Source organism: Archocentrus centrarchus, chromosome 5, assembly GCF_007364275.1.
Source record: "Archocentrus centrarchus isolate MPI-CPG fArcCen1 chromosome 5, fArcCen1, whole genome shotgun sequence".
NCBI classification, from domain to species: domain Eukaryota; kingdom Metazoa; phylum Chordata; class Actinopteri; order Cichliformes; family Cichlidae; genus Archocentrus; species Archocentrus centrarchus.
This window is the reverse complement of record NC_044350.1, coordinates 32,803,069-32,820,003: the sequence shown is the minus strand read 5'-3', so window position 1 is coordinate 32,820,003 and position 16,935 is coordinate 32,803,069. Positions and strand designations below refer to the sequence as shown.

Genomic DNA, 16,935 nt, shown 5'->3' with positions numbered 1-16,935 from the left:
TGTGGAATAAACTCATATTCTTGACAAATAACTGTGACAGCAGTTTATAATAATGCTTTTTGCTGACTGCGTCCCTGTTGTGTCCACATTGTTCAAGTCAACATTTGGATTGTTGTATCACTCAGTGGTATTCATATTCTGCTGTCAAATCTCTGAACTGTGGAAACGAATGTTGAAATGATTAGAATTGGCATGGTTCTGACACCAATGTTTGTGTCACCCATTGCAGATGGATGATTAGATCTCAAAGAACTGTGCTGCTATTATTATTATTATTATTATTTCCTTTAAAAATGACTTAAATATTCCACTGTAACCAGCGCTGACAATTTAACATTGCTCACTGCCCTAAATAAGCTAATTACAGTAAACAGCTGACAAAACACATTTTTTAACTAACTAATATGAAATATCTTTCTTTTTGATGCGTTAATATACAGTAATTGTGTCACATGTTTCAAAGGTTGGATGTCTCACTACAGAATTCTACCAATTTATTTCAGCCTTGCTGGTGAAGCTCTAAAGGTCGACAACTCTGATTAAAAAAGAAGCATTTTTTGTTTGTTTGTTTTTTACAAGGATACACACCTTATGAAACATAACGGTTTTGTTCAGTGTTTCTTTGCACATGAACTGATGTTTTGACCACTTGTTTGCTCTCAGCATATTTAGCTGTCTGCTATGTCTTTGAGCGTGGAGTACAACTGAATCATACATCTTTACAGTTTTGATGCGTCACAACAATCAAAAATCAAAGATCCATAATAAGCAATGAGCTGCAAAGTGAATAGTGTGGATGAGAAAACTTTCAAAGCATATTAAATGTAAATTGCCACCATTCCTTATTTTTTAATTAAAAGATCATATGTAAGAAATGAAACCACACTTATAGAATAGTGAATGAATTGTTATTGGAGTTTTCAGTGTCTATGAAGGAGCAATAGTGGCAAATTTGAATTCTAATCCTTTTCCTTTAATTTTTAATCAGTTTTCTTTTTAATATTAAAGTTTAATTCTACAATAAACAAAAACGTGATTAATGGCGCAACAGTTTGGCTACTGACCATGCACGAAAGGCATGGTTTCACTTGGGTGTGTGTGTGTGTGTGTGTGTGTGTGTGTGTGTGTGTGTGTGTGTGTGTGTGTGTGTGTGTGTGTGTGTGTGTGTGTGTGTGTGTGCATGCAAGACAGAGAGGAGGTACAAGCACAGCCAGCAATGCTTGAAGCAGAGCAGACATGCAAACAAATGTAAGATGGTGATGAGAAGGAAAGACAACGCCAAAGAGTAAAAAACAGAAAAATTAACAAAGGGAAGAAAAAGGGGAGGGTGTAGGGCAGGGGACAACCAAAATGAAACAGTGTTTGCGTTGTGTTTATGGTTGTACTGTGACATAACATTGGGAAGAAAATATTCTGCCTATAAAGTAATAATCACCTTCGCTTGGGATGACTAGAATGTACGGCGTTGTTATTTGTCCCCTACCTATTACCACTAAGGCCAAGGGTCGCACGTCCCCGCCGGAAAGCATGAGAAAGAAAGGGAAGAGAGAAAACAAACAACAACAAAAAGGAAAGAAAGAAGAAAAAGTCTAAGAAAAAAGATGTATAGTTGTCTTCCTTCAATTCATCACGATTAGATCGCCCTGGTTTTCAATTGCACAATCTGTCTTAGAGGAGAGAAACTGCAGTGGTGAGAGATAGCACTAGAACCATGAGATCAATACCACTCAGCTGGGATATGACTGGTCTTATTGCTAGGAAATAACCCTCAATGAGCATCTTGACTGGCCCATTACCAGGAAAAGGCCAGAAGGAGGTGATGCTAGTGAAGATGTTTATTACAAAGTAGTTGTCAGTGAATGCAGATACGGTGTTGGGGGTTAACACTGGAGCCTGTTATGTCTGTTAGCCTGGCTTGACGGGTTAATAAAAATAGGGGAGTCGGAAATGTAAGAGGAAAGAAATAAAGTGATGGTCAAAAGAAAATAAAGTATGAACTTTGTGGCATGGCAAAGTTGGTGGAAAGACCAATTTTGGCATCAGGTTCTGATTAATACTTTGAGAATTTCAAATAAAACTGAAGTCTGCTGAAAGTTTCCAGATATATTTGTTTCTAAGAACAATGCTGAGGCAGCTGTGTGGCTCCAGTTGGCCCTCATTTGCGTCTCAATAGTCATTTATGATATTATTGCCTTGTTCCCTTTAAATGCTTAACCTACCACCATGCACGCTGTTAAATCTTTATTTTATTTTCTGCACTTTTATCTAAATTAAGTTGAAAGTGACCTTAATGAGTTACGCCAAAGAAAGAACGCTTTTAGAAAGCAAGTGAAAAATTCTGACTGACTCCTACAGAATTCAACCTTAATTCTCCCACAAGGTACTGCCTGCATTTTTATTTCAACCAAATACGTGCATCACATAATTCTGATAAGGACAAAATGAATCAGACAAGTGGTATTTTTATTTTGTTTTTTAACTGAATTAGCTGCTATAGTTGGTGGGTAGTAGGTAACGCAGAAAAATTAGTCATATTATTTACAAATTAGCCACCTACATTGCCTCAGAACACTGCTCAAATAACAAAAAGATAATAATTAATCAATTAAAATAAGAGTTTCTTTTTTCAAATACTGATTACTCACATATTCAAAGTAGGTCTGTATTTTTAAGTATGAAAGACGGCCACAAAGTTAAAAGCATGTCTCTTCCCAAGCACACATACATGCAGACAGAGAGCAGTGTTTAGACAGAGTAGACCTCCTACAGAGTACATCGCACTCAAAAAAAGAAAAAAAAAGAAAATGACTTTTTTTTTAAAAAGGTATAAAACAATGTTCATAAATGAGCAATAAATGTTTTATGTAGACAAAAAATAATAAGAGAGTTAGAGATACAGAAACAGACAAAGGAGATGTGGAAAAATCAAATCAATGCTTGATGCAGATGAAAAACTAAAACAGATAAAGGAGGCGAGGTGAGAAAAAAAAAATCAATAGCAAGCTGAAAAGCTTTTAAAGCATATTGCCTGGCGCACAAATGGGTGTATTTGCCAGAGACGAGCAGCAAATAAAAATGGGAGACATGGGGAAAGCAAAACAGAAGAGGTTGAAATGGGCTCGGGAGCTAACACTTTAGCCTTCATCCACTGGGTTTAATGAAGGTGGTCAACTGGTATTAAAATTGGCCCTGATGTTCCACTTTATTCCCCGATGACAACATGGATGTGGCGTGAGATGCAAAAATATAGAGCGTGTTAGAGGAAAGTGACAGCGTGAAGAGGGCTGTAAGGATAGAAGAGATGGCGAGAGAACGCTATGCGGCAAAATCATGCAGGATAACATGGCTATGATGTAGGTTTACCCGGGCTGATGGTTGTGAGTTCACCTTTTCCAGAGCAGTATGTGTGTTCATCTCATCTAATGCACTTATGGTACAACACAATTCTAGGGGGGGGATTACACCAATTTTTTTCCAAAATGAACTTTACTAACAAGGTCAAAAGTCAAAGTATGAATATCTTATCATGATTGCTGTGGATGCTAACTAGCAATGGAAGGGTGCTCATACCTTTGTTAGCCAAACGCACACAGTTGATTTTGGTTTCCTGTGGAGAGAGACAGACGGGGGTAATTAAATAACTTGTGGAAAATTACACAGTAACATTTTCAAATACTTGTGTTTTGATTTAGAGAGGGACGTTTGAAATCATGACGGCACACCTGTGTTCAACACAGAAGAACATTGTGTCTGTTTTTGCTCAACTCTGGCCCCTTAGATTCGGACTATTTGCTGAATATTCTCCAAAACATAAGCAAACTTTCCTTTGCTGCAGTCTGGAAAATCATTGGCTCTGGCACCTCCCTCATGCTCCATGTGCATATGTGGAGAGCATAAGGAGAGTAAAGAACATCCCTCTACCCTCTGATGTCCAAACATTGAAAACTTGAGGTGGGGAGAGCAGTAAGGCTGTTGTACAGTACAGAGCAGGCATCAATGGGAACGGAGACATCGAGTTATAGAAAGCTTGAAAACGAAGAGCTGAGATGTAAGTGGGTTGCAAATTGGCCTCCAGATGCACAGCAACTAAAACAGCTTAAATACCATAGCCTTTATAAGGTTATGGTACTTAACCTCTATAAGGTTATGGTATTTATCCACACAGAAAAGCATCAGCCATCAGCTGATATGGGCAGGCACTGAGATCAGCTGATATCCAGAGATTGCAGCTTATCCTGAATTGCAAGTTCAGCACTGTGTTTCTCACTTTTAGCAATATAAATTAAAAACAAATAAAACTAGAAAAGTGCTAAATCTGAAACAAGTTAAAACCAAGAGAAGTCTTAGAGGCAGGAAATCAATCAAGAATTGTATGAAACGCTTTATAAATTCGTCCACAACAATTTAAAAGAAATGTATCCAATTTGTAGTTAATAGGCTAAAAGCAAGTAATCACTTTAATATGTGGGTTATAATCATACAGTAACCACATGGCTCACGGTGCATATATGCATTCACTGGTCTTAATGATCAATAACATCACAAAACCATGCTATTAGTTTCTCAGTTTGTCCCAAGTACACATGCATAACACATCATTAAGAACAGGATCAATATGCTGTACAGTCGTTGGTGTTGATTAAATTGATTATCGACAGTTCATATACACACATAAATGAGCAAAAGTGCGAACACTTTTCCCCAACCCAACCCAACCCAGCTCTGATTCTGATTATTTTATTCATTGTTTTTAACTAAATTCTCTTTATTTTTATTTAACACTCCTTTATTTTCTGAGCACTGTGACGGCCCTAAGCCTTGGCCAAGGCCTACTGTATTTTCCCCTTTGTCCCTCCATGTTGTCTTGCAGGTTCCTGGTAGGCGGGGTTAATTAGTGCAACTGCAAGCACCTCGCCAGTCTCTCTGGAGCATTTAGAGGCTGGCTGTCTAAGCTTTCACTCTCTTAGACCAATTTGGAAGTTACAAAAGGCAAATGTTGACATGGAATTGTTAGATATTAAGAGCAGGAATAAAGCTGCAGATTTGGTGCTCATAGGCATAGGGATGTGAATTACAGGGATCACATTCAGATTTTCACAGATGGGTCAATGGACCCACAACCAGAGGCAACAGGGGCAGCAGTGCTTATTCCCACATATAATATGGCCATAAGTAGAACATCAATTATTTAAGTGTATATGCAGCAGAACTGTGTGCAGTGGTGCTCGCTCTACAGTACACAGAGGGTGTGAGGGACAGTGAGACACTTATGAGTGATTCAGTGTCTGCATCTATTGATACAGAAGCAGCAAGCAAGCACCTGGATATGATCTGTGAAATTCTATCAGTTAATTCATGCTCAACTGAACAGGAGAAAAGCACAACATTCATGTAGGTACCAGCACACAAGAATTCATGGCAACGAAAAGGCAGACAAGCTAGCAAAGGAACCTGTCGATAAAGGAAGTATAGATATTCAAATCAAACTGTCAACGTCAGGGAAAAAAGCATAGCATGGAAATAAATAACTGAACTGTGGAAACAGAACTGGAATAGTGCAACCAAAGGGAGACAGTTATATACGGTACAAAGAAAGGTGGAGATTTAAGGAGCAGGGGCACTAACAAGAAGAAGCATGTGGTCATTAGCAGACTTTGAGTTGGACACGGTAGTTTAAATGGCACACTTTGTGTGTTGCCTGTTGAGACAGAGGGAGACACTCTGGGATCATTTTTTGGTCATCCGTCTCTCCGTCACACTTTCAGCATCTCACAAACCCTGCAACATATTGACTTCAAACTTAAATAGATACATATCGAAGGGCATAACTACAGAGCACAAGAACCCTAAACGCTGCTTCCCATGATGCAACGTTTCTTCTTCCCTCAACTCTTTTCACTCTCTCTGTGTTTATACCCCACTTTGCATTTAATCACTAGTTATTAATCTCTGGCTCTCGTCCACAGTGTGTCTTTTGTCCTGTCTCTCTCCCCTCATAGCAGATGACCCCCCCCCCGAGCCTGGTTCTGCTGGAGGTTTCTTCCTGTTAAAAGGGAGTTTTTCCTTCCCGCTGTCGCCAAGTGCTGCTCACAGGGGGTCGTGTTGACTGTTGGGGTTTTCTCTGTAGTTATTGTAAGATCTTTACCTGACAATACAATGCGCCTTGAGGTGACCTGTTGTGTTACGCTATATAAACTGAATTGAACTGAAATGAATTCATGCAGGGAATACTATGATGGAAGAAGAGGCTTAAGTAGAAATATGCATGATTTAGGGCTGGGGGAGGTCAATTTATTTGTGGTGACTCAGTAGAGGGAAGGAGAATGCTATTTAGGTTGTTGAAAGAAACAAGATTTTTCTCGAGAATATGACTTATTAGGATGACTGACAGAGTGAATGATCAATGACTGATTAAAGAATCAGGAGGAGGCAGTAATACAACATAAATGGATATAAGCTGCTGAAGGAGGAGGAGAAGGAGAAAAACTCAGCACCATGTTATTTTTTTGGTCAGCTTTGGATTGGTTATTTTAGGTTTTACACTATAAGACACCACACGTCTAACAGTCAATCACTCATCCAACTGCTGACACACTGAAAAACAGACCTCATTATGATTTTTCTTTATTTGGTTAATAAATTGGTCAAATTTGGTTCAAGTTGTGTCTCATCTATTTTCGTGGTTCTTGAGCCAGACCATGACAGCATTTTCTAAAGCAAGACTCTTAATTAGATTCTTTATTATTAATGGCTGTAAAGTGTAAACCCAGAAAAGAACAAATATATTAATATAAAATTAACAATGTGTCTGACATGACATGTTACAACCAAATTAGTATATCCAGGTATCGCACAAGATGTCTCTCAACCTTTGTCTTTTAAACCAGCTCATTCCTTCAATGCTCTTGTCTTTTCCTCGTTTCTTTCTTCTATGGTGTGCTGTGCCTGGAAAGTGCACCTATCTCACCCACTTGTCATAAGGAGATTGGCCTCTTTTACATATTGGCCCATTTGTCTTCATCAAAGACAAACCTGTCTCCTAATTAGAATCAGTCCCAGTGTACAGGCTCCTGTACATTTAATTGTGCAATTTTGGGTCTTACTGAAATTACAGCAAATATTTTTCCTATAGCAAGAAACAAGACAACCTGTTTAAAGAGGGGAGAAACTTTGCAAGGCCTCAACTAATAAATATAGAGTGCAACTTTTTACATCTTGCTCTTAGGAGTGGAGTCCAAAAGCAAACAAAGAGCCCGAAGGATCTAATGCAAAAAGTTTTAATTGGAAAACAATTTTAAAACATAACTAGCGAAGAAGTTAAACACACTGTAACAAATGGTAGCAACTTGCAGCTCAGTTGGCCCCTGCTCAAAAACATCTATCGTTTTGGCAAGTCAGATTTGCATAATACTTACAGTAATTTCATGAACCCCGCTTTGCTTTATGAAGTTGAGTTATCATTTAGATTTAGTCATGTGGCCCAAATCAACCAATCTAACTCTGTTCAAACTACAGGCTGGTATTTGCGTATTCAACCCTCAGCAGACCATTAACTTATGTTGCTAATTTTATAGTCATGTTTACAAAGATATATGGATGGATACATGCAAGTGGATGACAGATCCTACGAGCATCTTTAAACACATCTGCTTCTGCTACATCTCTGTCTGCTTTCCATCTGTCTGTCTGAATAATGACTCGCTGAATTTCTGGCTGTTCGACTGCTTTATTGTCTTATTGGTCTGTTTCCTTCATTTGTCTCTGTGCATAATTTAATTGAAGGAACCTGCAGGATACTGAGATTGAATGCATGACAGACATACAATAACATATGGCTTTTAAGAACAATTAGTGTACTCTTCAGTAAATGTGTAAAAATAGGTAAGAAAAACTGATTTGCAGGAGTAAAAAAAAAAAAAGGCATTTCACCAGACCAATACTTGTGTACCAATGACAAAAAAAATCCCACCACTTGTTATTCAACAGAAAACTGCAGGTACCATAGAAGCTGCAGCTACTGGAAATACTGAACAGGTTGAACAAAAGCTTCTTTGAAAAAAAATCAAAGTGGACACTCAATTTATCAAAGCATCTCAAAGATAGGAATCTGTAAAAGATATTCAGGGTCATGTAATTACTACTGTGAATTCACAGCTGACATCTGTTGTAGCAATGCTCAATATACAGTGTTCACAGACGCTAACATCGTTTACATAAACGAGCTCAGCGTTGCTCGTAGCATTCCTGCGCTACTGCAGTTACATTCTCTCAAAATAAAGCATGAGCTCATTTCTGGGTGTTAGCATATTGCATATTTTGTAAAAATATTCTAGTAGTACTTCTACTGGCTACAATGATTCTAGTATTGTGAGGCCCCTTTAGCACCTTGATGCATAAGTTAGTTTTAATAGTAATTAGAAACACCACTGCTGGGCTACTAGTACATACAGTAGTTTATAGCTAAAGATACAGTAAAGGATAATAATAACATTGTTAAAGTACTGAGCCCCAGCAGCAACCTCCAGAAGTGTGGAGATTGTTTAAAAAATTAAAAAGTAAGAGTACAGGGTTTTGAATTATTTCCCCCTTCATAACACTCTACAATGGTGAAACTCCACCTGGATACTGAAGGTCAGGATGTAGCCAGTTTAACTGACAGATGTCTGCTGGTGTTGGTGCCTTTTGGAGCACTTTAATGGAATAATCTTGCTAATAATACAGCTTTCTGTGTGGTACAGACCATCCAAGAAGTCTGTGTTTCAGTTTTGATGAGTTTCTGTTACTTAGCACTAATTAGCAGGTACCTATGTCTGTGCAACTAACCCATAAAATTTGTGGATGCAGCGTATTATAAACAAGCTTGCTAACATTAGCTGATAACACCCCCCCCTCATACAAATATAACTTCTGGCTATAAAAAAAACAATGGGTGACATCCTGGTGGTAACATACATCTTTTAAACTGTTTATGATTAAGCCTTTTTCAAATTACATTCTTTGATACGCCCATTCCACTAAGAGTGAAATGCATCACATGAATGGCCTCAATGGGAATAAGATCAGTTTCATGAGCACCAATGAATGGTGATTCTTTACAAATTGATCCTAGTGTATCCATTTATGGTTCATTTAGAGCCTTGGTTGTTCTGGATTCAATCACTGAACAGAAACACTGCCTCAACTTGGCTCATGCTAATGGACTAAACCTCAGGGGGTTATACGAAGCAAAGTTAATAAATATAAGGACAATTTATTTCCCTGCCTCTGTACAGAGCATTTGGAGACCAGAAGGGGGTTGAGGTGTTTACGATGGAGACACAGTATCCATTTCTGTGCGTGTAGTAGTTAACATTGTAGAGCCTGACAGGAATACTAAGAGTGTAAGTGAGATGCAGCTGCTGTGTGGGTGAGCTCTCTCTCCATCCATCTATCTTTCCATCTTTGCCTCTCTTTTTTTTTCCCATTTGATTGGCTAAGTGTTCTGACTTTTTTTCCCTCTGTGATTTCTACTGATACTCAGATAAACAGGCAAACACACATTATATCTCACTGTTTAATCTGAACAATGCCTGTTGCTGAACAGTATCTGAATGAGTCTATCACACATAGGCAAACCTAGATAAATGCGTGCAAAGATTCCTACACACTTGCCCACAAAACAAATGTAAGAAAGTGTGCGAGTCTTAGTCACACACTAGCACTCACAAAAAAAGTGCATTTAGGGATTTTTGAGTCATCTGAGAGCATCTTGATTGACACTGACTGTCAGTTGGTAAAATCTCTCCATCTCTCTCCTACACTCTGCAAAATCTGCACTTTGAGGCTCGCTTGGTGCGTGTATGTGTGTGTGACGTTGATTGTCAGAGCACCTTGGCCAACCCCCGAGGCTTTTTACTTGTCAAGAAAGGTGTCTGGCTGCATTTCTCACACTGCAGAAGGGCATGTTTTTCCATGTTTGTCACACTTTACTTTTGTTTTGTGCCATTTCTCACCCCATTTCTCCTTGTATTCTACTTCCTCGTCCTTTGCCATTTTCCTCAAATAGTTCCACCTTTCCTGCCTCTCCCCCAGAGTCTCCAAAATCCTTCATCTTCATCTGTCCTCCCATAAATTTCCTCCAAAGTTCACATCCTGTATTTTATCCATTTTATCCACAGATGATTTCATGTATGTTGACAAGTAAAACTTGGTTTAGATGACTGTGAGACCTTTCTCAATTGCTCTTCTTTAAACCTATTATTTCACTTTTTATGTATTTCCTTTCAGTCTCATTTCAGCTTCTTTTGCTTTGTTTCTACATTAAAAAAAATTAACCATACTAGGTGCAATCTTTCTGTCCCCCTAAATCTTTCTTTAAGGATCTTTAGCACCTTCTCCTTTGCCATTAGAAGCAATGGCTAATCCTTGAAATTAAATGTATCTGTTACATAATGTCAAACATAACTGGTGGCTGATATTTGCTCAGAGGCAACATGTGCTTTTGAATTAATTAAACTGCACATTTAAGGATTGCATTTAGATCACCTTGAGCTGACTGTTGTGATTTGGCGCTATATAAATAAAATTGAATAGAATCACAGGGAGGTGGTCAAAATGCATAACTGTGCTCGCATTGATTCCTCCCTGTGAATATTTTTAAAAGAAAACTTGGTTAAGAAGACATTGTGGTTTAGTTAAATGTTAATGAATACAATGAGTCAAAGGTAAATATTTCTGTGCAACAGACCCACCACAATTCCTCCCAGATCACTTTTTGTCTTTATCCTTACTGGCTGCCATCTTTGCCTCCAGTATTATATCATCTTGTTTAATGTCTCTTTCACCCTTTTCAGATTTTATATATCCCAGCTCGCCCCCCTATGGGTGGTCTTTTTGCCCTCCAAGCTCGGGTCCTCTACCAGAGGCCTGGGAGCTTGAGGGTCCTGCGCAGTATCTTAGCTGTTCCCAGTATTGCGCTCTTCTGGACAGAGATCTTAGATGTTGTTCCAGGAATCTGCTGCAGCCACTCTCCTAGTTTGGGGGTCCTTTCCAGCGTAGTGGTACGGTAACATTACGGTCTTTGGAGCAGGAGGTCAGGGGTTCGAATCCCAACCAGGGCATACTTCCAGTAAGGGTCCCCAGGCCTAGACCCCCCATGCCAACCAAGAAATACATGATTGAAGCCATACCGGCTCGGACATCGCCCGGATTAACAAGGTCCGCATCAGGTGTTGAGGAACCAGGGCATTCTGACGATAAGTGGAGCTAGAAGGTTACGTGGACACGAGATGAGAACCGGGAACTGTTGGAATGCTACTCTTTCCAGCACCAACAATTTGTCCTCTTTTGAACTCTGGTATGCCACCCATAATGTTGTGTGCATTGCAATACTGTGCTCTTACCCTGCTAATTGAACTTCACACTCTGCTCTTACTGGTGCAATGTGCAATTAATGAAGATTGGCCACCAGGCTGGTCCAATTTAGCCATGAAACCTCCCACAGTAAAATGACAGGTGTTTCAGTGTCATTGTCTAACCCCTGTATATATATATATATATATATATATATATATATATATATATATATACACATACATACACACACACACACACACACACGAAAAAGCAGTGAGCAAAAGATGGAAAGTGAAGGGTCGAATGACAAAACATTTGTCAGAAGAAGAGAGGTGCTAAGAGTAGAAACTGTGGGATGGGGCATAGAAAGATTAAAAAAAATAACTAGATTGTTTTCCTATTCGATGAAAAAAAACTGCAGTGAGAGATGAAGAGTGGGTGGATTGAGAGAACAATTTCTTCTAAATGTCCTCAAGAGAGATAGTGACAGGAAAAAAAGGAAAAAGATGGAGGATAGACATTCTCCTTGATGGACAGGTGGAGCTCAGAGGGGAGAAAAAAAAACTGGTAGGATTATCCAAGGCAAGCAGAGAATGAGAAACAGACTTTCATCCATGGGATCAAACTACGACAAATGAGCCAAGTCCTCTAAAATGTAAATGAGGAGTTTCTTTCCAATATGAGACATCTATTGCTGCAGAATAAAAGTGACACCTACACTACAAAATGACTGACAGCACAGAAATTAAAGAAATCACAGGACTTTGTGAAGGCTACAGATAACTTAAATCCTTGATTGACAAACTATCATTTTCACATATTCTTACTGAATGCAACAGACACAGAATTTACAGAACTTCTTTCTGCAGCAGTGTGCCTCAGCAGTCATTTCAGACTCTGATGATAGCTGTCCACAGTCAATCTGCTGCCTAGTTTAATTTCTCAGTAGCCAGTGTGGCTCCAAAAAACAACTACTGATTCAAGACTTTTACGTGTCTGTCCGGGCATGTGCCTGCGTGCATGGGTGGTGTGTGAGAGAGGTGACATGCCCTTCAAAAAGTCCACCTAAGTTCAACCTGTTGTGATTCACCATTTTTATGAGTCCTGTGTGTGCGTGCAAACGTGCGTGCATGTGCGTCTACACTTCAAGTTACTTTTTCTTGAAGCCAAGACTCTGTTATTGTCGTCATGCAACAGGATGGTTATTCTTATCATTTTACAACATCATCAACATTACTAATTATCTTAGCAGACTTGGACTCACTGACTCGGCAGTGAGTCCGAACTCAAGCCAGGAGTTAAGGACTCACCTGCCACATAAAGCTTACTTCAGATCACAGTTAAGAGTCTGGATCATATCATGATGTTTGCATGTAACATAAGTAACCTGGTTTCTTATAAGAGATTGTTACACAGTGGTGGCAACCAAAAAAAGCAATAAGAAGAATAAGAAGCAGCCAAACAGACTTTGTTAATATGATGGCATCACAACCATGTAAGATGGAGTTATGAAACATGAAGCTCATTGGTGAGACAACACTTACTGTATGGGCTTCATGTTTCATAACTCCATCTTACATGGTTACATTTCACCACCATTTCACGTTACTGAGTAAAGTAATAATGTAGTAATAACTACTAGCTTTTCATTAGTTTGTCATGATGACATGCAACTCATGATATTAAATTTTACTCACTAAAAATTTGTCGGATTGCAGAAAATCTTTTTCTGTCCAAGGAAATAAAATCAGTAGACCACTCTGGTCACTGCACTCACTTGAAATTTAAAAGAAAAAAAATAGAAATCAGGTAAAAAAAAAAAAATGAAAGAAAATGAGGTTTTATGAATGTGTGCCTATTTTTATGTCTGATTTCCTTATCAAATCATTCAGGTCAAGGTGACTACACAGATGCACTTACATTTTTATTTACATTTTAACCACTAAGCACCTCACAATGTTCCAGTCTATGACCCAAACAAACCTAAAACTGATTGGATTGACTGAGATCCAATCAAATAAGGAACTCTGACGTGACTGGATTTAGGGTTTGCACACACGGGTATACAAAGCACACACATACACGCAAGCACGTATTCACACTTTTAAATGAATGCTCATCTGCTCACAGTCACAGTTGTTCAGTCATGCAAGAATCCCCCCCACACACCCACACCCACTTGCACACAGTCTTTCTCCATATGAGTGCATTGTGGGGAATCTGCTTTCTGGAGGAGGATATTACATCACGACAGTCAGCCAGCTCACCCGGCCTCACTCTCCAAACTGAGTTACTGTGGTTACGGTGGTGGAAAATTAAAATAACCCCCACAGGAGTTCAGAGTATTATGGAAATTCAAAAGCCAAGTTGAAGTTGTGAATGAGTTATGAGAAGGACATGAGTGGTGGGAGGTGGGCGAGGTGTTGTTGTATTTGCAGACAGTATAATTACCAGACAAAAAGGGCAGCAAATAGACAACAGCTGAATGCTAGGAGTGGGGATTCCCTGAGGTAGTTGTAATTGTGTTCTTTTATTTATTTTACTTATTTATTCTCATAAGGCAACACATAACCTTCGGTATATTAAACTACAGGCTTGAGAGAGTCATTCAAAATACCCCTGCAAAACTCTGTCTCCAAATATATTCTAACTTCATTTAGCTGTTGTGATATTAGTGATTGGCATGTGGCAAAAAAATTATTAAATAAAAAAAAAAAAAAAAAAAAAAAGGAGGTAGTACCTATGGAAGAGTCATCAAGGGAACTGTTTACCCTTCCTGGGATAGGGTTACTAGCGCCCCACCCTGGAGCCAGGCCTGAGGAGGGAGCTCGAGGGGAGAGTGTCTGGTGGCCAAGAATTAGCCTGCGGGCCCGCCCTCCTATAGGCCCACCACCCACAGGAGGCCTTGTAGGGGTCGGGTGCAATGTGTATTGGGTGGCAATTAAGGCCCTGGTGGACCAATCTCCGGCTATTGAGACCTCTCTGGTGGGGAAGGAGCCTGAGCTAGTGCATAAGGTTGAGAGATACCGGCTAGATATAGTCGGGCTCACCTCAACGCATGGCGTTCCAGTCTCTTGGAGAGGGGCTGGACTCTGTTCCAGTCTGGAGTTACCCTCGGTGAGAGGGCCCACCAGGGGGAGCAGTGATAGTGGAAGTGCATTCATTTACAGCTTGCTACTTTTTAAATTTGCTCAGGAGTTCTATAATTATAATAGAATCATAAAGCTGAACCTTTCTGTAAAACTCTGATATAAATATTTGCTTGCAGCAAATAACGTAGAGTTTGTGCACATCCATAGTAGTGGTGGTAAACTTGGCTCATTTTACGGACTCGGGTTAATCTGTCTCACTCAGTAACGTGATCCGTTTCACTTGAGTCGCTGCCCATTTCAGCTGAATCACCTGGTTCAGCTGAAACACCTGGTTCAGCTGAAACACCTGGGTGCACGCTGTTTCCGGTAAGTCCGCTACTCCGCCAGCTGCTCTCACTTACTCGCTTTTTGTACAGTAGCTAGTCAGAGGAGTCAAATGATCCGGGTTAATGGAGACCTCGGTTTCGTGATTCATGATTCAGTAGAAAGATTCAACTCATTAGTCTGAATGATTCAGGAACCAACCAGCAGTAATACATAAATGCCTTAACACTAATTTTACTAACAATGTATGGACTGCACATCTCTGGTAAATAGCACCAGGAAGGTTAAAGGCAAAAAACTACCTTTGCAGACAGAGCACCCAGACTATCATTACCTTTACAGTGGATTCTTTTGCTGCACAATAGCCGACCATTCAAACAGCTCTCTCACCCCCACAGAAGGACGACTTCCAAACCCCAGCCCAAACATCAATCTCTACGCCTGGGTGCGATTTTAACACAATACACGGTCCTCTTTGGGGTAATCACTGACAGAGAGTGCTGTCATAAAACCAGCCCTGTTTTATATTTTCCCAACCTGTAAGACAAAATTGAGGGATTTTTGCTTTTTTCTGTTTTAGTGCTTGTTCAGCTGTCGTGCATCATTTGCATTACAGTGAAACTTTTGTGACTTCTTAATGATCCGGTGTAAAATAGAGCTGTCCTCCTGCAGATAAGAAGCAACCGCCGCCTCTGCCTGTCTGTAAAACTGTCTCAGTGAATGCCATTGTTGTGTTTTGTCCTTTAATATAATTAATCAGAAGATTTGTCTGATTTTTAGATTACTGTTAAAATCCTGCTTTTAAAAGTATGCAACCCAGTGTATATTAATAAAACTGGAGTTGCTATTTTATTGGTCTTCTAATGTTCCATTTTCTGGAAGGCACCATGAGGTTGTTTTGTTTGTGAGTCCTGCGCTCAGTCCTGATGTCCATTTCCAAAGACATCAACCCAGCCCCCACAAAACTCAGTCTAAATAGTCAATCAGAGTTACACACCCCACCCACATCCATAAAGGTAGCACATATATTATACGCTTTAATTCATGTGGTTCAATCATTAAACAATACTGTGCAAAAATCACGGCAGCATTGCTGCCTCACAGCAAGATGGTTCTGGGTTCAAATCCACCATCTGGCCAGCTGTGTGAAGTTTGCAGGTTCTCCCCGTGCCTCCGTGGATTTAATGACCAAATCTCATTTGGCCAAATGGAAAATGTGAAAAATACTCATTCCTGTAATAATGGATACTTTCAGAGAGCTGAGACTCACCCCATTGGCTCTGCTCATGGCCTGGTAGTAGATGCTGTAGCTCTTGGCAGGTGACAGTGGAGGATTCCAGAAGCCACCGTAGCTCTTGTTGTCCCCCACAGTGAAGGGTTGTACCACTGTGAGGCTGGATGGCGGTAATTCAGCGGCGATGTAATAGGGTGAGTCCAAGATGGAGGCATTGCGGAAGCTGACGGGGACGGAAAAACACTCGGGGGCTTCAGAAGCGGCACGGCGGGTCTTGGACTTGCGCTCCTCCTTGACAACAAGCTGGTAGGAGCTGGAAACACAAATGGCATTTTTAAAAGTGGTATCTTGTTTTGTTTTCCAGGCTTATTTTAATCAAACTGACAAATGCAGGCAAAAAATGTACTTATGGGGGAGTCCACTTATCACTACATAAAGCATTCGACTGCTACTTCTGAGGGGATACTTCCAGTTTTTCCCCATTTGGAGTTTTTGAAAATAAAAAAAAAAAAGAAATAAACTTGTTTGTTACTGACAATGTTTCAACTGGCCAACTAGTGCAAAGCTGTAGGGTTCCAGTCAGTAAAGGAGGGTCACTATTTGTTGTGAAATAGGGACAAGACACATAAAATGACAACTCTAGTTACACTATACTATCCCCAGCAGCTCCCGTCATTAAAAGCTTTTATTTTCCAGAGTGCTTTAAATTCATCAGTACAATAACAGCATTAGCAGAAGAGGCCTGAGGTCTGTTTTTAAAAAATCCCAAACTATCCATTAAAAAGGCACGCAATTTGTTAAAAGGGTCACTTATTTCTGAATGATAGATATAATTTGGAAGCTAAACTTAAAAAAAAAAAAGTTCCTGGTAAATTATTTCTTGTGCAGATTCAGCACCCCAGTACAATTTAAAAGTAGAAAATACATATGCATGTATGTGTGTATGAGAGA

At 39.7% G+C, this 16,935-nt stretch overlaps 1 protein-coding gene across 1 annotated transcript in view; it reads right to left on the bottom strand.

Annotated features, from left to right (window-relative positions):
* Nucleotides 1–16,935, bottom strand: part of LOC115779987 (receptor-type tyrosine-protein phosphatase T-like) — a 355,835-nt gene that overhangs the window by 71,673 nt on the left and 267,227 nt on the right. Inside the window, exons 19-20 of the mRNA XM_030728898.1 lie at nucleotides 16,021–16,297; nucleotides 3,571–3,607 (exon numbers count right to left, since the gene is read on the bottom strand). Of these exons, the coding sequence (XP_030584758.1) occupies nucleotides 3,571–3,607; nucleotides 16,021–16,297 (314 nt within the window). The remainder of the gene's footprint in view (nucleotides 1–3,570; nucleotides 3,608–16,020; nucleotides 16,298–16,935) is intronic.